The sequence below is a fragment of the Eublepharis macularius genome, chromosome 8, assembly GCF_028583425.1.
Source record: "Eublepharis macularius isolate TG4126 chromosome 8, MPM_Emac_v1.0, whole genome shotgun sequence".
In the NCBI taxonomy this organism is placed as follows: Eukaryota; Metazoa; Chordata; class Lepidosauria; order Squamata; family Eublepharidae; genus Eublepharis; species Eublepharis macularius.
Genome location: NC_072797.1, coordinates 37,863,360 through 37,887,995, shown reverse-complemented (window position 1 = coordinate 37,887,995; position 24,636 = coordinate 37,863,360). Strand labels below are relative to the sequence as shown.

General features: G+C 40.3%; 1 protein-coding gene across 2 annotated transcripts in view; it reads right to left on the bottom strand.

The window, feature by feature from the left end:
• Positions 1-24,636, bottom strand: part of PIK3R1 (phosphoinositide-3-kinase regulatory subunit 1) — a 61,399-nt gene that overhangs the window by 20,457 nt on the left and 16,306 nt on the right. The window contains exons 1-3 of one of the 2 annotated variants that reach the window (XM_054986172.1): positions 9,823-10,051; positions 6,785-6,877; positions 4,530-4,604 (exon numbers count right to left, since the gene is read on the bottom strand). In XM_054986172.1, the coding sequence (XP_054842147.1) occupies positions 4,530-4,604; positions 6,785-6,877; positions 9,823-9,967 (313 nt within the window). In that variant the 5' untranslated portion in view covers positions 9,968-10,051. Of the gene's footprint in view, positions 1-4,529; positions 4,605-6,784; positions 6,878-9,822; positions 10,052-24,636 lie in introns of those variants that run through there. The other variant, XM_054986171.1, reaches the window with a different exon arrangement.

The following is a 24,636-nucleotide window of genomic DNA, read 5'->3' as shown; positions in this document are numbered from 1 at the left end:
CGTCACAGTGAGATCTCTGTCTTTTGGTGCTACACCTCTGAAGACGCCAGCCACAGCTGCTGGCGAAACGTCAGGAACTATAATGCCAAGACCACGGCAATACAGCCCGGAAAACCCACAACAACCAACACTATGCTTTGCTTTTCAAAACTTTTAAACTTTTCTTCTATATTTTTAGTAACAAGCACAAAGCTTATACATCAATTTGATTTCAAGGTGATATTTGTAGCGAGGTTCTCTAATGTGTACTTCTGCAGATTATTTAAAATGTTTAGAAGGTCGTGAGAAAAGTCAAATGGGCTTCAGCTTTGCATTGCAATCAATCTAAAAACATTGGCTTATTCTTACCATTTTGCTGAACAAAGCCTTTCTCCAGTCTAAAAAACCTTCCTCTGATGGAAGTCCCATCAGAGGAAGGTTCCCTAAGATGTATAAATACTTTCTATGGATGACACTAGTTGATGGTTCAGGTAGAATACGACAAGTCTGCATAACGATGATGGACTGCAGAACAGCTATATGGTCCAGCACAGTGAGTATATTCTCTAGACCAGGGCTTTTTTTCAGCTGGAACGCGGTGGAACGGAGTTCCGGAACCTGTTGAAAATGGTCACGTGGCTGGTGGCCCCGCCCCCTGATCTCCAGACAGAGGGGAGTTTAGATTGCCCTCTGCGCCGCGACACAGAGGGCAATGTAAACTCCTCTCTGTCTGGAGATCAGGGGGCGGGGCCACCAGCCATGTGACCATTTTCTCGAAGGGCAACCTACTGAGTTCCACTACCTCTTTTCCCAGAAAAAAAGCCCTGATCTAAACCATTATGTTTCTGAAGTGTTCATTGCTAAACCTTGGACTCCTGGTATGCTTACTGCTAATTCATGTGGCAGTATTAGGAGATTGCTGTAGGCCTTGGAAGTTCAAGGTATTTTTACCAGGACTGTCGTTTTACATACTGATATTTTGTGTAAATAGTAGTGTGGTAGATGCTAAGGTCAGGGTTAGAAAAATGTAGTGGCACTGAAATCTAGGATTATACTCAACTGCATTTGCACACCCAAGTATTCGGAGCATATGGAATAAGTCTTAAAACAGATATAATTTTACGTTTCCAAACAGTTACATTATTTCAAATAGTTCTTTCAGACTTTGGTCATCATTTATAATTGTTGTTGTTGTTATTATTATTAACAACCCAGTAAGATCTGGAAAGACCACCCAATATTTTAGATGTTTCTCTTTACTGAAGAAAAACAGCTGGAGGAAAGTTTTCAGCTGAGTCAGCAAACTAATTGAAAAGGACTATTAGGATTTAAACTACTTGTGCCCCATTGACTAAACTCTGAATTAAACACTGATTACACACAGACATAGCTTGTTGCTGTGCTCGTGTGCACCTTAAACCTCTCTCACTGCTTGGAGCTTGAGTAAAAAATCAGTTTAGTCAGCTTATTATGTTCACTCTATACAAACTTGCATTCTAAATCTTGAGCTTGAGTAAAAAATCAGTTTAGTCAGCTTATTATGTTCACTCTATACAAACTTGCATTCTAAATCTTAAGAGACAGTTTAGAATCCCAATGTGTAAACAAAATTCTAGTTCACCAAGGTGTCTGCATTCGGATGAAACCAGGAGGTTTTGTTTCAAGATGGAGGAACATGAAATGCATGCTAGCCTGAAAACCAGCTTTTTTGTGTGCATGGCTGCAGTTTAACTGCAGTTTGCCTGAACTGAACCAATGGAATTATGGCATTGTTTGTGAAAATGAAAGCAAGATTTAATTGATACCATGCAATTGCATACATATTTCTTAGGATCCAAAGGACTTCGTAACTAGTGCTGCATATCTAAGGGGGCTCTGGAAGGCTTTTCTAAAAAGGAGGTATCCAGGATAAAAACAAATTATTTTTAAAACTAGGACCATCTATGACATGATACAGGACTTAAAGGGGGGGGGGAATATTCACCACAGCCCCTAAAAGAAGCTCTTGAGATCTCAGCCATTATAAGCAGGACATATCAGACAAAAAAGTGCTTGCTCTTTGAGTACTCTCAGATTTTGGGAAGGAAGCTACCAAAAATTATACCATGTGTCCTTACAATGAAGTGGCCAATCAAGTTTCTTCACAGCTAACTTTGCACAAGGTATTTCTGGGAAAGCTTACATTTCTCCTATGACCAGTGTGGCAAATAAATAGCTCTGTACCTGGAGACCAGGAGCAGCTGACATAGAACAACATCTGATAGACAATTTTAACTTTGGTATATCATGACTGTAGCCCTGGATGGTTATCTGTGGACACCAGCATGTTGAATGCAAGACATTTGATGAGCCAGTTTGGTGTAGCGGATAAGAGCGCAGGACTCTAATCGGGAGAACTGGGTTTGATTCCCCACTCCTCCGCTTGCAGCCAGCTGGGTGACCTTGGGTCAGTCACAGCTCTTTCAGAGCTCTCTCAGCCCCACCCACCTCACAGGGTGATTGCTGTTGTGGGGATAATAATGACATAGTTTGTAAACTGCTCTGAGTGGGTGTTAAGTCACCCTGAAGGGCGGTATATAAATTGAATGTTGTTGTTGTTATATTTATTGTTATGGGGACTATTTCTACCTGGATGGTGTATGTGCTATTCCAGTAGGATGGGAGCTGGTAGATATGGGGGTGGGGTTTATCAAAGATGGCCAATGTCAGGCACAGTTGCCCAGTTCTTGCCCAACCTCCATATCATTCCACTTTCTCTCTAATGTTATGCAATGCCAGATCGGTAAGGCACAAATCTGCTTGCCTGACTGCACTGATGCAGGAGGAGAAAATTCACCTGGCTTGCATAACCGAGACATGGTTGGAAGAGAATGACATGGTGTGCCTGTCCCAGCTAACTCCACCTGCTTATGTGGTCCTCCATCAACCCCATACAGGGGAGGTAACACTGCTGTTGTAATCCATGAGATTTCAGCTTCCACAGATTCCCGGTACAAAATACAGTAGGCATTGACTTTATGCTCCTTACATTGGGATTTAAGGACAGAATGAGTATTCTGCTACTCTACCAGCCACGCAGTTTCCAAGCAAGCACCCTCTCTGAGATGGTAGAGGTGCTCTTGGATGTGGTGCTTGAAACACCTAGACTAACAGTTTGGGTGACTTCAACATCCATGCAGAATGCTCCATGTTGGGGTCGGCCCAGGACTTCATAGCTTCCTTGGCCAGCCCTAGACCTCTCTAAAATAATGACAGGCCCCATGCACAACGGAAGGCCTTCTTTCAGGATTCAAGATTTGGCCTGAACCATGGACTGACCATTACCTGGTGTAGTCAAGGATGAATATGGCCCTGACATCCCACAAAATTTAGGCCCAGCTAAAATGATCAGTCCACAAAGGCTCATAATCCTTCTGGATTCCAAACTGCACTGGGGGATTTTAGAATTCCAAACACAGGCTCTGTTGAGGCTGTGGTAAAAGCATGGATTGTGAAGCTCTTTGAAGCTATTGACAAGATTGTTCCAGGCCGACCTCTGCTACTGTTGCAGTGGAAGGCAGCCCTATAGTTCACTGGAGAGCTGGGTGATCTAAAGAGGCCTGCTGGTGGAAAACTCATGCTGAATCTATTAGAGCACGCTACAGAGTCCACTGGAAGACTCTAGTTGACAACCTCTGCCTGAATGTAGACAAAGGCCATGCTTCATTACTGCTCCTCCTGGATCTTGCTGCAGCCTTAGATACAGTAGACCATTCAATCCAGTTGAGATTTGGAGGCAGAAGAGGGTATTGGGGATGTGCCTTGGACTGGTTTAAATCATTCCACATGGAATGGACTCAAAGGATTGCTATTGCCTGAAGAAGGCAGTTCTGACTCTCGAAAGCTTACACCCTGAAAATCTTGTTGGTCTCTAAGGTGTCACTGGACAACAGTTGATCTTATTGTATTCTGCTCAGTGAATGTCGTAGCTGTCGTAATCCACCTTGGGTCTCAGTGAGAAAGGCAGACTAATAATAATAATAATAATAATAATAATAATAATAATAATAATAATAATAATAATAATAATAATAATAATAATAATATGCTGGTAGTTCAATTTACTGTAAGTTTGTTTATTGTCATGTCAAATTGCTTATGTTCTGTTTCAATATTGTTTCAACTCTGTATCAAATTTCTGCTTATTGTCAAAATCTGCAACCTATACCCAATTGTACTGTTTATTAAACACCCCAGCTGTTGATCATATTGAATTACACTGGGTAACCCACGCTGAATCTCAGTCAGAAAAGTGGACTATAAATAACATAAATAAATAAAAATAAAAATCAGAGCCAATACTGTAGCTGTATTAGCATACTTTGACAGTATTTTATCTAAATGGTTATGATTTGTATATAAAAACTTATCCCAATGGATTAAAGAGCGCACACTGATCTTAAGCAAATGCACCTGAAATAAATCGCATAGAAATGCAACTACTTATTTTTTAATCAACATACTTTAGATTAATTGGTGGATCAGGAATGGGGGTGGGGAGGAAGACCTACCACACTCTGTGATTTGTCTTAATTCCACAATGCTGCTTGACCCTTGTGTCCTGTACAATGTCGAACATTCCAGTCCTTAAAAACATAAAGAGATTGGTTTTATGAATGAAAGCATCTTCTGGCTCTTCCTGTATTTTAACTTCACATATATATCTTCCTATAACAAGAACTAACAAGCAGGGACCTGGGAGAAATTTGTGGGCGAAAGAGGAAGCCACAGCCTCCCAGACATCCTGGATGGATGCATGGACAGCAGGCGCAGAAGGGGAAAAAAGGAGAAAGCAGAAGCATCTCCATCCAGGCACCACTGCTGCCCACCTTTCCTGCCCCCCCCATGAGTGGCGGGGGGTGGGGTAGGAAGGAGAAAGCTGTGCCGGTGCCTCCTCCTGGCCACAGCTGCCACCTTGTCGCCCTCCTGGCTTCTTCTCTGCCTTTGTCCCAGCAGTAGCTGCCATTGCTACCTCCCTTCTACCTCCTAGCTTCCACTGCTTGCCCGCCTTCTCTCCCTGCCACAATGTATATATTTTTTAATCTGCACTCTGGGGGCCAGGTTCATATTTAGATATATGATATGCACTTGAGTGATTCTATCTGCAGTCGCTCCCAAGCATCATAGGAAAACATGCTGTGAAAATGTCTTTCTAGGGCATCTATAAGCTGTGCCTGACATGTTATGCAAACCCATATTTGTTGTGCAGTCCCTTGTTTTCTAATGTATCTGGTGGCACAGAAAACAGAATACAGGCTGGTGGTTGAAAAATTTGCCTCATCTGAAAGCAGGAAGTAGGTGCAGGGGCTGAACTTCATGGCCAGAGATATAAAACAGTTGCACTGGTAGAGAATGTCTGATACAACAACTGCATATTTTGAAACAGCAGTTTGGGGTACAGGAGCTACTTGACCTCCTACTTTCTGTTCAAAGGATGTGTTTGATGTTGCTGACATTAAACACTGGCTCCACTTAAGAGAAACAGCAGGTCCAAATGCCCCATTAAAATGCTGTGTATTTGCTATCCTCAAACATTCGGCAGCCATGCTTGCCAGGATAACAGTGAGAGACTGCAAAAAGCTACAGAAAACAAAAATCTATATCCTGGTTGCCAACAATGCCTACTAGGGTTGCCAACAACCTAGAGAAAAATGTCCTGCCCCTGAACAGAGACTTAATAGGATGTATTCACTATGTGATGTTATTTATCTTCATGAAATGAAAAGCTTCACCTGCCCATTTCCACATATCAACCCTTTATTAAAGGACAGGACATTCCTCCCCACACCTCAGCCTCTTGGTAATTCTAATGCCCACTCCTGTTTGCACTTCCCAGGTACTGCAAGAGCACAGGTCTTTTCATTTGGGAGGAGGTAATAAATACGAAACAAGGAAGACGGAGTAATGTGAGATGCGTGAAAGAGGTCAGATGGAGAAACAAACGCAAGATTCCCCTTTGGTTATACAGAATACTAGGGCAATGGGGAAAATTCTAAAAGAAATATTTTTAGACTGGTTGATATAATGGAAAAAAGAAAATGTTAAGGGGGAAATTAATATATTGCTATACATTTGCCTGACCTAATTTCTCTAAATAGGTCTCCTCTCTCTGAAATAATAGATTTTCAGGGACTTTAAGCATATGCTCCTTTATGGTGGAAATTTCTCTTCCAGCTGTTAGAAGGGGACAACCTTCAGTTAGTGTGAATTACAGAGAAACGGTTTGTAGCAAATTTAGACACAGAGAGATAGAGTCATGACATGAGGGTTTTTAAAAGGCGGAATTCACTAAAAATGAGGAGTATGTTTCCAGAACTGTCTGTTATCCAAATGCAACCAAGCTCTATTGTACTGTTTGAGGAACAGAGAATGCATAATATGAAACAGTTTTCCTCCTCTCTTGTAACAAGGTTGATTGCTATGGTTTTCAGGGACAGAAATATTGCTATCTGAAATGAAAACGTTTTATTTTTATTGGTGTTTTCCAAATTCAGGCAGTTGAATCCTATACTTTTGTGAACAAAGTAAGTTCACAGAATGGATTTTTGCTGCCATTCATCTCCCCACTACAGCCTTCGAAGCCCCCCCCCCCCTTCAAGCCACTTTTCAGAGTCAGGGAGAGACTTTCAGGAATAACAAAGAATGGGTGCCTGCAGCCAAACCCCACCCCCTCCCTCCCTGGCAAAAGCATTTCCGTGACTCACACAATAGGTGTGTGTGTGGGGGGGGGGGGAACAGACCATTTCTGCACATTCCCACTGCATACCTTTTCTTTCAATGGCTTCCACTAACTTGACAAGGAGAGGTGGAGCATTATCAGGTGGTGAAAACTGTTCAGAAAGATCTGGGAGTAAAAGAGCTGCAAAAAACCAGATGAAATACAGCAGTTAAGCTATGAACATCATGAGATGTAATATAGTTAGTTAAATTTTAAACACTGAACATATTCCTTTTATCCTCTGTTAAAGTTTATGTAAACAGTTTGCTCACTAGTCCTTACTTGTGTATTAGAATCCTACATAATATCTTTGTTTAAAAAAAACTAAATTTGAATTCCAAATCTCAGATTTTATGTTTAATTGATTTTAAAAGAACATTTGCCACGATGTTCTTTTTTAAAAGACTTTTTAAATCTAGGTAACATTAGAAATATCTTGAAGGCTTAACAAAATGACTTCATTCATTTAAATGACTTCATTCATTTAGACTCCCTCATGGACATGCTGCTTAGCAAATGGAGCACCTCCTGGGGCTGCCTAACTATGGAATCCAGTCACACATCCTTGTAACATTAACCTCTCTACCCCTTACAATGCAGAGGAGTTAGCTGTGTTAGTCTATGGTAGCAAAATCAAAAAGAGTCCAGTAGCACCTTTAAGACTAACCAAATTTATTGTCTTAAGGTGCTACTGGACTCTTTTTGATTTTACCCCTTACAATGTGACTGATAAGGGATGACTGCTGGACACAGCTTAGCATCAGGAGGTGATATGCTGAATCTTTCTTCCATGCAAGACCCATTTGCACTGGGCAGTCCAGAGACATGTGGCACAAAAAAAAATTGCATTTTCACTTTCTTTGCTGTTTCTAGGTCCTGAGGACTATCTTTATAGGATGCTTCCTGTATTGTTCACTTCCCACTAGCGCACAGTGTAACTGCTGTCCACTGTTCACCGTGTCTCTACCCTTTGATGTTCTGGCAAAATTTCTACTGGGCTAACCTGCTACCATGACAAACTGTGAACTCCCTCGAATTACATGTGCAGTCTCCCATAGGCAAAGCGTGTAATGCTGTGCATTCTGCCATGGCTAGCCAACGGTACTGCGCTGGTGCCTGGCACAGGGAGCTATAGCTATTGTACAAAGTGTTGGTTGCTAAAATCTCACAATTTTTATTTATTTATTTAGAACACTGGCATACCCTGCTTTTCCCTCAGTGCAGTGAGGACAAGAACTTAAAAAAAAAACCTTATGAAACTGTCTTTCCTTTGTCCAGAATTATATTAAAAGCAATTATTTGAGCCTGCCATAATCAGTGATGAAGTCATAGAGTCATAGTACATACATCTAAAAGAAGCCTGGAAGGAACTTTTGCTATGCTGAGATTAAGTTTGTCCAATGGGGCGGAAGGGGCGGGTTGTAAGGATCCACAACACAGCACAGCCAGTCATCAGTCCAAATATATTATTTGTCAAGAAGAAATAATTGTATAGATTTTTTAAAGAAGCTATGTTTGTTCTTTGAGAACTAAACTGTTTCAAAATATATCCTCATATGACCACTGCCAGAAATATCTTGTTTTATAAATAAAATGAAACACATTTCAAGTATGTAAATCAGTAGTGAATGAGTGGATGTACTAACAATTACATCTTCCGAATACATGCACACATAAAGTTTTCCTATATAGCAGATCTGTGCAGTAAATACTTGTGCAAGAAGCTCCACTGGGGAAGGCAAGGATGAAAGGGAATTCCAGCTTTAAATATGAATACACTGCCTCTTACTCCCTCTAGTGGTTTCTGCAAGGAAAGCACATTCTCATTGTTCTGAGCCCAGATCTACTACCTTTTATTAGAAGTAATCCAGAAATGCCATATCAAGGCTAGGGATCTAATATGCATAATATATTCTATCCCTCCTTCAATGTCTACTCTCAAATAAAAACTAACACAGTGCTAATATTCCTGTATATATTTTGCTGCAACAGGAGAAACAAGAATTAAGTTACACATCAACTGAAAACCTAAAATAGGCAAGTGAAAGGTTCAAAGCATCTAATGTCCTAAAATTTCACCCCCTTGACAGACATTTAAAAACAGACATCTGAACACAGGATATGGCAACCTATATCTCAGACTGTTAGCACAAGATTTTATCAGTCAATTTTAACTACTTAATGTCTGGGCAGAAACAGATATAGGTTGGGAAGGGACATTAACACTGGCTTAATATGGACTTTCAATAAAATAGAATATTTCCATAAATATACAAATACGTTGTAATTTTATAGCATCGTAAACACTAAAACAGTTTTCTTACTTTGCTCTAACTATTGTACTTAGCAAAATAGTGCGATATAAAGCTGGGAATATTCTTACAATCAGTTTGCTTTTTGTTGCATACAGTTTATTTTTCTTCATCTAACTTTTTAAAACTAAAGAGTTAACAATTCCTAGGCTAATTCTTAGGACATATATAAAAATTAAACAAAATGGAATATGATGAAGTGATAAATGAGAAGTACAAATGTCTATCAAAATTTAAATAATGGTACAGTGTGCTTTACTGCAACATCTTTGAATTTTTTAAAAAATGACTGTTCCCAGCAGCTAGCTGTACTGTTCCACAGGTATCGTGTATAATGACCCCATACTCTTATACTGATCCGCTACTGTAAACCTTCTACCTTTGGTAGAAAACTGTAAATTACAGTCATTTGAAGTAAAGTAAAACAAAACAAAAACAAAAAACCTCAAGAAGCGTTAAGCATGCCAAACTAAACAGTTTACAGCATTCTCAGAACTAAATGTCATTTTATAACATTTAAGCAGAAGAAAGCCAGGTTTGTTCTTAGTGCTTTTAATTTTCAAAATGCTGACATTCTTTAGCAACAGAGTGGAAAAAACTAAGAATTCCAACTTCCAATGCCAAAACAAGCTCTGAATATGGATTAGACGTAACAGAGTAGAGGACTACACACACATCAAAAGAATTAGTGAGAAATGTGCCCCACTTTCAACATGCTATTTTCAAAGAGCACATGCATATAACGAAACTTGACAAGCAGTTTGTGACCGATACCTGACTTTAAAATTATCTTCTGCTTTAAAGTGTGCTGTAACACAGCACAGAGGTTTGGAGACCCAAGTCCATTCTTCAGAAGCTGGGCAAATTTGCAGATTCCTTTGTTGCAATCCAGTATCAGCTTTTCACTTAAAGTAATCATATTACACTTCACATAAAGAAAACGGTGTTTTTATTTTCTTTCTTTTTCAATCCTACTGTCTCCAAAATGTACACGCTGCTGGAAGTGTCTTGGAAAGCTACTAATGCTTTCCTCACTAGTCATTAAGCATTTATCCCAGGTTAACAGAGGCTTCTGATGACATGTCAGAAATGCAGGATTTTCCACCGGTTCTATTTTTACCTCGCTACAGCGATAACCAATCAGATGACACAGAAGTTGCAATTCCCTCCAATCCACACACTCTTCCCTCTCACTAGTAGAGACAGGCCTGAACAGCATTTAGTAACGGCAATGTGTGGGAGCCGACAAACATACCTTGCATCTAAACTCTGCCAACATAGCTACAAACTGCAAGATGAAACCGGCACGCAGCTGCACCTTTTGGAAGAGTTCTCAGTAAAAAGAGATATTTCAGAGTTATTACACCTGGCAAAGACCTATGGAAAGTTAGAGCTGGAAGACTGACTGCAAGTGTCTGAGCCAAATCTCTCATTAGTGCTGGAAGAAGCATGAAAGTGAATAGAACAAAAATTATAACCCAACCTGCCCTTTGAAATGTAAGAAGATATACTATGGAAAAAGGTTCATTTACTAGAAGGTATAGAGGAGATTATGGGCTAATGTGTACAGTTTAAATCCAAACCCAAGTAATGCTATCTTTTCATTCCTCCTCAATTTTCCACTACTCTAAATGCATAGCAAGCAAGATATACAGTTACTCAATACCCTCTTGGTAAGGTATGCAGATGTAAACGTTCACAATCGGCTTCATATACACAGAGAAACTCAGGTATGTGAATGTATTCTTCAAATTCATTGAAAATCAATTACATGTCACTAGTTGTGGTTTCTTTGGGCCTAGTGAGCCACTCACTTTGTCACCTACTCGTCATCAACCATGCTCCTTGGATTAAGCTACTTTTTCAGCTCAACAGTTTCAAAAGCATTTTCTCATGTGGTAGGAGAAAGAAAGAAGGGGACAAAAGAAAAAGAATGTTTGAATAAAGCCAGTGAAAGCATACTAGATGGGCTCAAATCATGATCATCAATACAACTGGGACTGAAGGGCATTTGATTTTCTCTGAGATTGCATTATATATCTTTAGCATGGAACTATTAATGGCAGCTTTATCACAATGGAGTTAACCATGAAAATTAGTGAACTGCCATTCACTGACTACAGATAGTTTAGTGTCATGCAAGACTATGTCATTAATGATCTTATTAAAAAATTATATTTATTTGAAAACCAGAGGGGGGGAGGTTGCTTTAGTTGTTTTCAGAATTAACAATTATAAAAGAGAAACTTTTCCACTTTAACCATCTGAGAATTAGCTATTATATGCCTAAATTAATAAGCATGCATATTGAGCCCAAGCCTTTGATCCTACTCTGAAATAAGTGAGGCATGTACAAGGCATAAAGAATATTTATACACCACTTTTCTACTTAAATAAATACTTTCAAGGCAGCTTGCAAAGTATTTTAAAAGCCAAACAAAATCAGTATTTTTAAAAAATCAATCAACAGCCATTGGAAACATTTAAAAATACCACAGAAAATTTAACTTTAAAAGTCCTTCTGGAATAAAAATGTTATTCCAGCTGGAGCTGGATGGCTTCTAAGAAGAAGGCATAGATGTTCAGTAGAGATGAGCGTGAAACAGAGGGGGAAAGAGCCCTGAGTTTTATGGTTCGTTGCATTCCATGAACTTTCACGAAATTGTCCTGTTTCGCGAAATGATTCATTAGGTTCATGATTCATCATATCCCGGGGCCCTACAATGGCCCCCTTCATACCCAGAGATGCCAAACTCACAGAGAGACTTCAGCAGGCTCTCCTCCAGCCACCCTCCAAGTAGCTCTCTTTGCTGACTTTTCCCTTCCATCCTCCTGCCTTCCTGCTTTCTGATGCTGCTGGAAGAAAATTCAAGCAGAGCGGATCTGCTGGGGTTTTCCTCTCTTCAGGTTCTCTTTGCTGACTTCTCATCCTCCTGTCCTCCTGCTGCTCTGACATGCCCTCCAAGTTCTCAAAGGAAGAGCCGAGCCGAGTGGATCCACACAGGATCCGCTTTGGAGAGCTTGGGGATGGGGGTGGGTGGGAAGGCATGTCAGAGCAGCAGGAGGATGGAAGGTAGAGTGTCAGGGAAGGGATCCTGAAGCTGGTAAGCAGCGAGCAGCGGCAGAAGGAGCTGCTGAGGTTGCTGCCGCTGCTGCTAATCCACCATCCTATTCTTAAAAACGGAGAAGGGAAACAAAGAAGTTTCCCAGGTAAACTTGCGCAGAACCGCCATGTGTAATTCATCATTTGTAGTTTTTCTCAGCTCTCAGGTTGGCAGTGAGAGCTGCCTATCAAGGTTATGTGGGCTAAGATTGGGGTTTCCACAGCAACAAAAGGTCTGCATACATTCCGGGCCTATGTTGTCCATGGAATCAATGGATTGACACCAGCCTGTCTGGCATCATGAAGCATTTATGAATCGAACAAATCATCCCCAAAAGTCATGGATTTCGTGAAAAATGCGGCCTCACGAACCGCGTGTTTGTGATACATGAATCGGCCCAATTCATCATGAAATTTGATTCGTATTTTGATTCGTGTCCATGTCTAATGTACAGCACAGTGCAGAAGCTACTGCCAAGAAAGCTCTCTTATGGATTCCCACTGACCAGAAGACAGAAGTTATTACTGAAGTGATGCCTCGTAAGTATCCTGACCACAGCATTCTGAACCAGTTGAAGCTACTGGACTACCACCATCACCTGGGCAAACAGGGTCAATTAAGCATCTAGAAGTGTACCCAAACTGCAAAGCTTGCAGGTGAAACCCCATCTTGGAAATGTTGAACACCTATTCTGTGATCAGCTTTACCCCTGACCCACAGCACCACTGTTTTGTCTGTGTTTAGTTATAGTTTATCCTCATCCAGTCTCTCACAGCACTGACTAAGCTGCTTCACCATTTCCCTGGATCTTGATGGAAAAGAGAGACGGAGTTCGATGTCATCCGCTTATGTATGTTTTTGGGCAACACCTATTCATTTGGAAGATGATTCTGCTACATAATTTCCTATCAATAGAATGTAGATGTTTCTTCTGAGAAATATTATATTTTAAGGTTTACATTATACATTTATAAAGGTTGTACAGTTTATACTGAATAATATACAACAATATTTTAAGCTGTTGTATAAACCTGCACGTGTGTGAAAAGTGCCATCAAGTCACAGCCAACTTATACTGATCCCAGGGGATTTTCAAGGTGACAGTCTAACAGAGGTGGTTTGCCTCTGCATAGCAACCCTGGTCTTCCTTGGCAGTATCCCATCCAAGTACTAACAAGCGCCAACCCTACTTAGCTTCAAATAACTGACAAGATCATACTACCCTAGGCCATCTAGGTTATAAACCTACCCTGAGCATAAACAACTTCTCAACCATTTTGGATTTATTATTTAAGTTTATTTAATATAGATTTGTTATTTGAATACTGCCACTACACCAATACTGTTTGATGTAGTGGCTAAAAGCGCGGGGCTCTAATCTGGAGAGTCGGGTTTGATTCCCCACTGCTCCACTTGAAGCCAGCTGGGTGATCATGGACTAGACAAGGCTCTCTGGAGCTCTCTCAACCCACCCACCTCACAGGATGTTTTATTGTGGGGATAATAATGTCATACTTTATAAACTGCTCTGAGTGGGCATGACATTGTCCTGAAGGGCGGTATATAAATCGTTGTTTTTGTAATGTGGTTAACCTCCAGTTAAAGTTTCTGTGCAAAGGCTTTCTGTCCAGAAAGCTTTCAGTTAAAAGTTTCCATCATACTTTTTAAAAAGGATTGACCATTCTATATTTTGCTGAATTGATCTGATTTATTAACAGATACATTTTTAAAGAGACAAATAAGTATGGAGAAAAAAAACAACCATTCATCATTACATAAAGATGTAACAGTCCCTGTATTCACTCTATAATTTTTAAAATACTACATATAATGTAGCTCCAAAGTGATTTTTTCTCTTTCCAGAAGTGATCACTTGTGTATGTAAAGTATTAGGTTATCTCTTGCATGATTAATCTAGCCACAGTTTGGAGAACAAAGAGCACAATTACATATTACAATTATATGCAATGATACTACAGCACGTATTTTGGAATTCTGCCAAAAGAAACTGAAAGATGAATCTCATTCATTCATTTACTTAGACTATATTTTAAAAGATAGAACACTATGAAATAGATAATTATGCTTCTGAGAGCCAGTGTGACATAACAGATAGCATGTCAGACTAGGATACAGGGAGACCCGGGTTTTAATCCTTGCTTCTAACATGGAAGCTAGCAGAATGACCTTGAACCCATCAAAGCCTGGCCTTCCTCCCAGGGTGGCGGCTGTGAGAAAATGGAAGAGGAGAGAAAACTCTAAGCTGCTTCGAGTTCCCAACTGGGGAGAAAAGCAGGATATAAATAAATAAATAGAAATAAATAAATGCATTGTAAAAATACATTTAATTATAACCCAAAACATCCTCTCTCTATAGTTTACATATCAATCATAGCCAAGATGGGTAAACTAGAGCTTTCTAGAATAATAAAGTGGGATGGAATTTAGACATTTCTGAGAATGTATGTCCAATTCCCTTCCAGACATTTCATCATTTTCCAGCAAACTATATGTAGACTACAGAGAAAGGAGATGATCGAGTTCTGGTATACTGTATTAAAAATTCCTTATCATTTTTTTCTGCTGCTTTAAAAACAATCTTGTAACTGGTATTACATGCAAGAAAAGGTATAAGTTTTAAAGGGAAAATCATCAACATGGCAAAGATAGGAACTGGAAACTTGCAAACCAAACACATTTTTATAGCAGAGGGTTCTAAACCAGCAATTTGCAAAAACAAGACACCCAACTTCTACAATGATTAGTCTAACAAATGCCATAAATTGGAAGTCAGTTCAATATGTTTCAAAGCCATGCTTTCTTGCGTTAAAAGGAAGTAATATTGTCTGTGAGGCAGGGCAGAGTTTTGTACATGATGTTCTATCAGTTTAGGCTTTGGTAACTTTATGAATTATGAGCTGTCATCCACTTTTTCATCTGCTATAGAATATACTTCTTGGAAACAGGTGCTATAAATAAGACAACAGATGTTTTTTGCTGGCTCTAACTGGAACCTTTTTTTAAAACACTCTTGCAGTTCAAGTGTGTTATATTCTATATTCTACTCCCCCTATGGGCCACTTTTATAGCACTAGTGTTACAGAACTGGTGGCATTATTTTCAGTCAGGCTTCTTTAGAAAAAGTTCGGGACAGCATTCGATACAGCAACCTTACAAGAGCTAAGCTGGTCTGGGGTCTGGTTGGTGGCTCGGTATGTGACTTCCTATGCTACCTTCATGTTCACGAAAAAAGAGAAGGAGGACAGAAATACAATAAACAATACGTAACCCTTCCACTAACAGTTCAAGGAAGTTATACTACCTTACCTCCCTCTTCCAGCTACTCCTGATGATCTGGGGACATTCAAGAACACTACAGAGCTTCCGACTGAAACAGCAATAAATCTATAACCACAGTAACAAGGGTGTCAACCTATGTTGGACAATAATATAGCTCTCTCACAGGCATTAGGAGGCAAACTTTTTCTAGCCCACAGACAGCCCCCTGAACTTAAACACCTCCTCGCTTACAACAATGCACTTCCCAACAAGCACATGAATTCTGGTTACCAGAGCCTGCAATAAACCAAGATGCCAACTCTGCCCCATATTCACTTCAACAACAAAATCAGTGGACCTAACAACATTAGCTATACCACAGCAGCCTCATTCATTTGTCCATCATCCAGTGTTATACAGGCCATCAAGTATTAGCAATGCCCTTCAACTCTCTATTTTGGACAAACAGGTCAGTCTTTTCACAAAAGAATAAATGGACATAAATCTTATATCAAAAATCACAACATTCAAAAACCAGTGGGAGAACATTTTAATCTGCCAGGGCATTTCCACTGCTGACCTGAGTACCAGTTCTTAAGCAGTTCATAGGAAAATTGCATGAGATTGCTGAAACTGAGTTTATTTGCAAATCTGGAACAATAGATTCCTTAGGGTTGAATTGAGACACAGGATTTTTCTTGCATTACAGATGCTAATTTTCTACACTTCATACCCATGCTCTATCAAGTTAATTACATGTATTATAGCTAGCTTTGACTCTCAAAAGCTCTTACCTTGGAAATCTAGTTGGTCCTTAAGGTATTACTGGATCTGAACCTTGCTCTTCTACTACAGAGCAATATGGTTATCCAACTGAAACTACCTAGGACAAAACTGCTTACCCATAGAGAAAGAAAAATGTATTTCCTTAGAGAAATTCTCTGTTATTCCAAAAACAAGTGACAGATATTTTTTTATCTGTCTTAGTAAGCAAAGATGGAGTTTCGATCTCAAATCAATCTTACATCTCAAAAGCTGTTACCCCCAACTTAGGACATACACAGTGCAATCCTAACCCAATTTACACCCTTTTAAATACATTGACGTCAATAACTTTAAAAGGTGTCATTGTTTAGGATTGCACTGACAACCACTGCAAGAGAAAGATAATCAACAGTGAAGGCGTATTTCAGAGCCAAGAGAGAATTGTTCCAATGTTTAGACAGCAATAACTACAATAAAATTGCACTGCAGTCAGAAAATGTTTAGGATCAGAATGCTGGATTGTGAAATCAAAAGCTCTCCCAAACAGTTCTCCTTTTAGGGAGAAATTAAAGCTCTCCTTATCTGCACTTTTCAACAGAAATGTTTTGAAAAGAAATAGAAGAGCTGTTTCCTCCATTAGCAGATCTTGCTCCAGAGGATCTTCTAATAGGCCAGTGCTCTGTAGGACAATGAAGGTACCACCACTACTCACAGGTCCTGGAAGCATATACGTTGTACATGATTTTATCATATTGAATTTGTGCATGAAGTTAGGACAAGCTCTACTCTAATTAGCCTTTCCCCTGAATCTTACAGCACAAAATTATGCACCAATTAAATTTGCTTACAACTGAACTGATGTGGCAATTGCCTCTTTCTTCTACATCATCACTGGTTTTCTACAAAAAGAGTTGGTGCCCTCTGGGAAATTTCAGGTCATTTATTATTCCCTTCACTGTAACTTTTCTTCTCCACAAGAATTTTTTTACTGCTGTATAATTTCTTCTCTTTTGATAAGTTCCTTGATAAAATTTAATCTCTCTCAGGTATAGAAGGAACATAATATTACCAGTGGTTTTATCTGCTGCCATCTGGTAAAACTTTTGCTGTTTCTATCCAGTGTATGCAGTTGGTCCATCACAAGTACATATGAATTAAACATAATGAATCTGACACTAAATTTGTTCCTAGTAGTTGTGGAATTCCTGAACTGAAGCCACAAAGACACTAAGAACTTCCTCATGCAACACGTATCCCATGGTTCCCTACCAAGGAACAGTCACTAAGTCTTACGATCGACTGCTTCAGAACTGAACACAGTCTAATGAACCATCAATCAACCACAGAATCTGCACTGAGACTATTATTATGCCATTACAGGGTATTTAATTTGTTATATTTTTTCCAGATAGCAAGTACAAAAGAAAGGGAAAAAAGCCCACTTGTATCATCTTCCAAACAAGTCACACAACTTGCATTTGCCCCTACAGAAACAGGAAAAACATTATGTGAAGTAGCTCTAAACTGCTTACAGCACCCTCTGACAGAGTATCAATATACTCTGAGAAACTAAACAACTATTATTATTCTACTTTGTTATGTTAAAATCCCAGGCTAACTAACTAAGAAATAACTCATAACTTTCAGTCTTTCTAGGAGTTAGCATTGCAAAGTATTTCAGTTTTTTTAATGTATCACTTGGATTACTTCCTTTTAATCATCCTTTATTTCTGAGCACTATCATCTTGAGCTTAGTACAAAAAACTGGAACCACATTTAATCCTGTTTCCCTAGTAACTATGATTTCCTTACACCATAAGCACACTACACCTCAACACTGGGTGTTTTTCCGTCCTTGGCATGCTGTAACCTTGCCAGCAGACAAGCTTTACTTCTACTAAGTCAGCCTGCCAACTTAACAGTCTCCTAAGGCAATCAAATAATGAAACACACACACACACGCATATACTTGCACGTAACTTGTCAGAAGCTTGTGCTGCCCAACATAAACGGTTCCTGCAATAGCTGTTGTTATGTAAATGTGTGTTCATATACCTTAGGCGTAGAAAAATCGCTTTATTCATTGTCTCCTATAGCCGTTGCCTCTTTAAAAAAAAAAAAAAGTTCAGCAGCTACTTCAAATCTGTACATGGCCCAAGTTTCAAGGGAGAGGGAGCGGCCATGCAGGAAAGGATCTCGGGCATAGCCAGCGTTTCATGTGCTGCAGTGTTTCCACCGCGGAAGAACCAAGCCTCCTCTGTTCTAGAATACCACGTTTGGTTTTTTGTCAGCAGGAATGCTACAGTAATGAACCTGTGGCTGCTTGCAGTGTTATCACTTTTACGGCTGCTTCAAACATTACATAGTAGAATTACACATGGACATGTATATACATTACATAAAAAAATTATCAGCCACTAGTTATTAGTGGGAAAAGATACTACTATGGAACTTATCACACTAGCAGCATTCCTAAATGAAAGATGGAAAAGGTTTGGGGACATCATTTGTTCAACTTTCAGGATCATGCAACAGTCAGGACTGGGAAGTTTACAATTGTTATGCCTTTCTTGATAACATAACACAGAAATTTTATTTTTTTCCCACTTACACAGTTTTTTCTTGCTGAATAAGTATGTCTAGCATGCCTTACTCAATCTTCCTTTCTGACTGACATACATAGTTATCTGGATAATGCAAACTAATCCCTTAAGAGTATTTCAGTGCAGAAAATCCCTCCTCAAACTACACCAACTAGATATTTTGGCCCTTTGCATCTTTATGCTACATTCTGCACAGCCAACTGTAGTATTGCTTGTGTAGCTGAGGTTTATTTTTTAGCATATATATATATTTGGACAGAAGTTGCTGAAATCAGTAGCAATTCTGTACAATACTTTTTGTTCTGAAGAGATATATACCTTTCGATCAAATTCTATCCAAGGCTGCTTATGATAGACTAAAGCAAGCTTCCTGTCACATCTGCAGACTTAGGGCAACTGACAGAGTGCAGCTCTCTCTGGCAGAGGTGGTGGTAGAAGAAAGTTTCCTTTGCTGTTGGTTCATTGGTTGATACTTGGGACCAGCTGCTCTTCCCCTGCCCATGGTGCACTTTCTGGGAGAAAGTGGAAACCAATGACTATGAAATTGATACTACAACAGTGGTATTCCCCATATATTTTGTATATGACTCATTTCCGTGGCTCTAAGCAAGTAAGACAGAAACTAGATGGAAATGGCAGCAAATCAGTAGACGATCAACTTAGTTCTAGAAGTCAATGTTCACAAGCTTACATTCATATAAGAACATATGAGCCCTGCTGGATCACAATAGTGGTCCATCTTGTCGAGCATCCTATCTCACACAGTGGCTAACCATTTACTCTGGAGGACCAACAACAAGGCATAGAGGCTGGGACCTTTCCTGGCACTGCTATTCAGGGGTTTACTACCTCCAAATATGAAGGTTCCCTTTAATCATCATGACTAGTAGCCACTGATAGACATATCCCCTTTTAAAGCTATTTAAGCCTCTGGCCTTCACTACATCCTCTGGCAGTGAATTTCACATCTTAATCACTTGATTAAAGAAGTATCTCCTTTTGTCCATCCTGATTCTATTAGCCATGAACGTCACTGGATGTCCCTGAAATCTGTCCCATGCATAATTTTATACACTTTTATCATGTCTTCCCTTACCTCTCTCTTTTCTAATCTGAAAAGACCCAGGCTCTTCAGCCTTTCCTCATAGGAAAAGAACTCCACCTCCTACTTATGTATCTGAGTAAGAATAACATGAAAATTGTCCTTGGACTCAATAAAAGTTGTGTGAAACAGCTGGGTATACCTAATCAAACACCGTAAAATATGTTTTTACATATTTCATATCACTAAGATATGGAATAACATCAAATGGTCAAGAGACATACTAAGCAGACTAAAGCTTGCAGATGGGCAACAATACTGTTTTTTTTAAAATCCCAGTATGAATGTATAGCTAAGACACTGTTGAACCTCTAGCACTGCAGCTCAATTCTGTAGTACTTTCTCAGACAAAATTCCCCCAACCAAATGAAAGAACTAACCCTGGATAATTTGTTTAGGTCTGATCCTATTTTCACTTAAGTTAATGAGGGATTTGGCTGTAGGCTGTGGTGGAAGACAACAGCCTGTTCTTTCCTATGCTACACTGAGCAAACAAGGGATACTGAATAACGTAAAAGCAACAAATCCAGCCTTAATTTTTTTTCCTGATTATCATTTAGGGGAGAAAAGCTGTTTATCTTTGCAAATTAAAAATGGCAACATGTCTTCTTTAAAGCTGTCTTGGGTTTATACACTTACTGACATATTCTTCCTATCCGATGAACAGTACAAACTAAAAAAAGTGATCTACTTGGTTCCTTCTGTTACCTAAACATTATAAATAACTCTGCGTGTATGTTTTGGAGGAAACATCTGGAGAAAAACCCAGACCAGCATATAACTGTCTTCCCCTTTTCAGAGTAGGTTAGTAAGATTTTTGGACCAACTTCTCTTGATGCAAATGCTCAGGCGTTGGTGATATTTGCCCAATCAATTTGTGTCTGTCTGTACAGTAATCGCCAAGATGTACACCAAGTGGATTAAGTGTCCTGGTTTTCATTTCTGTTTTTGGTGGCGTCCAAAGATATCAAAGGGAGGAGGATTCAGCCTGTTTGCTTAAGCAGCCTGACCTCTTGCAGAGACTACTGCACACAGACACAAGTAACACCAAATGTGAGGTTGGTCCAGAGAGGAACCAAAAACAAGTTTCATTTATAATTTTTTTAATATATAATTTCATTATATATTAAAAAACAAGTTTCATTGATAAGTTATAAGTTGAAGTCAATTTTTAAAGCAAGCTCATGTGACTCATATGGTCACTTGCAGTAATAATTGTGCCCAAGCAATCAGACAGGGAAACTTTACAAACATTTTATGCTGGAAATGAGTCTGATCTTCGTGAAGTCTGATCTGATAGGTTGCAAGAAACTGAGGATTTCCACCTTTTATCAACTTATATGCAAAAGTGCCTTTACTCACTCACAAGATTACACAGCACATGAATTCAAGTATTGTTGGCCTTCATTTATTACCATGCCTTCATTATCTACATACAATGCACACCATTGGCTTGAATGACACACATACTGAAATGTGAAATCCCCCCCCCTCCCAAATCTTCTCTGCATGGTTACCAAAAGTTAATTCTGTACTGTTGGGGCAAACTGCTGAGTCGCTAATTACAAGCCTGTTGCAGCAGTAGCCAGTGTGGACAATTCCTATGAACCAACTGAGTGTAATCAGAGGATGACAGAGAAGCAGAAGCTGTCTCAGACAATACCATGCAAGTGGGAGGGCTGCTAGCTAGTCAACAATTACCCACTACTATGGCAGTGATGTCTACTTCTGGCTACTTCGTCTCTTTCTCTTGATCATGTTGTATAAAGAAAAGTGCTTGCTAGTCTTGTAAGGCAGGACTTCTTATTGGCTGCCCTCCTTTAGCTAAAGGGCTTTCTACGGCCACAATAGCAGTTGCATCTACTAGAGGATCAGAACAACTGGTAAATACCTCAGGCTTTCCTTAGAGTGTGATTCCATTCCCCCTGTAGGCCTGACCAACTGCTGCCATAAGCTTTGTTTGCAAAGCAGAGATGGAACTTTGCTCTTGTCTTAAGAGTCTGGGGAGTCAGTTTGCTGCTGCATGAGGGGAGCTAAGTGATCAGGAGTAGAAGCTCACCCACTCTTTCTCCAGGCTTGCGATCCTCACAATGGCTGAACAATGCTACCGCTAAAATACAGATAATACTAAATCTGACAGACCAATGGCCAGATGCAGAATAAGACAGCTTCGTTTGTTCCACATGGTTGCTTTGCAATTCTTTTGCAAGGCAGGGAAAGTTGAAGCGGTCTTGGTTTGCAAAGTTTTGTGTTTGGCTCTGCATCCTGCAGCAGCCATTTTGAGAGTGCACTCAACACACCCCTCTCAAAATTTCTAATGTGCCCACCAGCTCAAAAAATTTAGGGACCCCTGTAGTATACTGTTCACTAACAGCATGGTGGTAGACAGTACGTCAACTGACACTTGAACAGTTAATACAATTTTCACAGTAAAGACACTTGCTAGTAGATTATAAGCAGGAATCTTAACAAGTAATGTAATGTGTACTGTGGATATTATTGAATAACTGGCTGCATATTCTGAGAGCATCAAGTCTCACTGGCATGCATTGTTATGTAGGGCTGCCAGATGGGGTACAGAGAAATACTGGACCCTGAGGAGGGCAGCACTCAACTCATTAAACAAGTTGCGTACGTACTAAGCGTATGCTTTCCCCTTCCCCCCGGCGTGATGACATCACTTCTGGAGTGACATCATGCCACTCTCACTTCTGGGGCAGGTGGCCTGGCCAGCACCTCCCCAGCACCACTGCGGAGAAGGCTGGCCAGCAACTCCCAGGCCGGCTGTGCAGATGCCTAGGGTGAGCAGCCGGCCACTTCTGGGCAGCACAGTGCAGCCACAAGAGGCCACTCCCGCCAGTGTTGCACAGCCGCAGGAATCTGGTCAGGTGTCTGGTGTTTGGGGGGATGCTTTGCTCAGACAGTCCTCCAAAATACTGGACTGTCCAGGTCAAAACCGGACACCTGGCAACCCTATTGTTATGAGCACATAGCATCTGGAATCAAATTAGTTCAGTTAAATACTAAAGCAAGTTTGTGGTATGAATGCAAATCTCTCTCCCAAGCTGGAAATTCAAAAAATATAGAACTAGCAGCAGTTAAACACAGCATAGAAGAAAAGGTACCAATATATAGCTCCAGTGCACTCTTTGTGGAGGAACAGGGTTCTTTTAGACTAGCTATTTGATAGCAAGAGCTTGTTTTTTTTACTTGCCAGTATGCTACTGAATATGAATTTTTAATCACGTTTCCTACTAATAGGCAAGATTCTAAAGCCTTAGTAGAGGTGGGCATGAACAGGGAAAAAACCCAAACACGATGTTCTTTGTTCGTTGCCATCCACGAACAGGGAATCACGAACAACCACGGACACGACCCTGTTCATGAACATGTTCGTGGTTGGTTGTTCATGGGAGGGAGGGGGGAGGTTTAGAAGAAAGTACCCTGCGCCATTTGCAAAGTCTCCCTCTTCCAGCTGGCTATAGGGAGGGAGGGAAGACTCTGAAGGGAAGAAGGGCTGCAATCAGTCGTTGTCAGGGTTTTCCGTGTCAAGCGGCTGAGTCGGGGGTGAAGTGCCCCAGGCTTAGATTGGGGTTTCCAGGGCAACAGGAGTTCAAAGAGAGTTCAGAAAGTCCATGCCTACTGTTAAAAGGTGCCGGACTGTCTGGCTTGACGAACGGCTGATGAACACCACGAACAGGGCTTGGAACGAACACATGTTCGTCGGGAACAAGGCCTTATGAACAGGTTGCGCACAAACAGCTGATCGGGCTGTTTGTGCTTTTTTTTGTTCGCACTGCTGTTCATGCCCACCTCTACTCCTTAGTAATAGACTGTGTCAGAAAAATCCATCCATAATTCTTTTCACAAAAATCCTATGTTGGCTAATTACTACGTGTTATTCTAGACTTTGAACAGTATGAAGTATGAAATAAAATGAGAATCATATTCAGTCCTATTGTTCTAGTTATTTGTCCTACTCCAGTGGCCATCATCCTAGCCATTTCCACACGGGTTATTTGCTGTGAACTGGATGCTGTTGGGGAGAGTCCCCCCCCCATTCCATCCACAGCCTCAGGGTTCATTTGTGCACCTCTGAGGGTTTTCCTTTCTTTTCTTCAATGTTTCCAAATCTGTTTTGATCCAAAGGCTTGAGAAAGAATGCAGCAAAGTTTGGATGGCAGCTGTGAGGGTGGCAAAGTTTGGCTTTTCCCCATCTCGACTACACAGCAGCCATTTCCCCTGTTCTTATTACCACAGTGGCTTTTCCCTCCCTCTGCCACCAAAAGGCATGTTTTAAATTGCTGTGAGAACGCTCTAACACTCTGAGTGTCAGGCTCTTTGAATTTCCAGCTTTCATTTTATTGAAAAGTAAGTCTCTACTCCCCTTTGTTGTGGAAATATAAGGGGAAAGGTGCATCTCTGCCTTGAAAAGGACTAAAGACTTTTTTTTAGAAAACCAAAAGATGGGTTCAGAGAACTTGACATATAAATTGCTGTTTTGTTATAACAATGTTCAACGCCAAACACTCCCAAAACCCTAGTAAGGCAGGGGCTGGTGGCTTCTGGCAGAGGACTGGCTAAGGAAACTCCAGGAAAAACTACCATGTGAAAACCTCGTTGCCATTGCATTATATCATCAGCAGCAGCAGCAGCAGCAGGAAATTACAAAACCTGTCCCCATATGGAAAACACACATCTTGGATTCCGTAGGCGGTCCTTATTCCACAAGTGG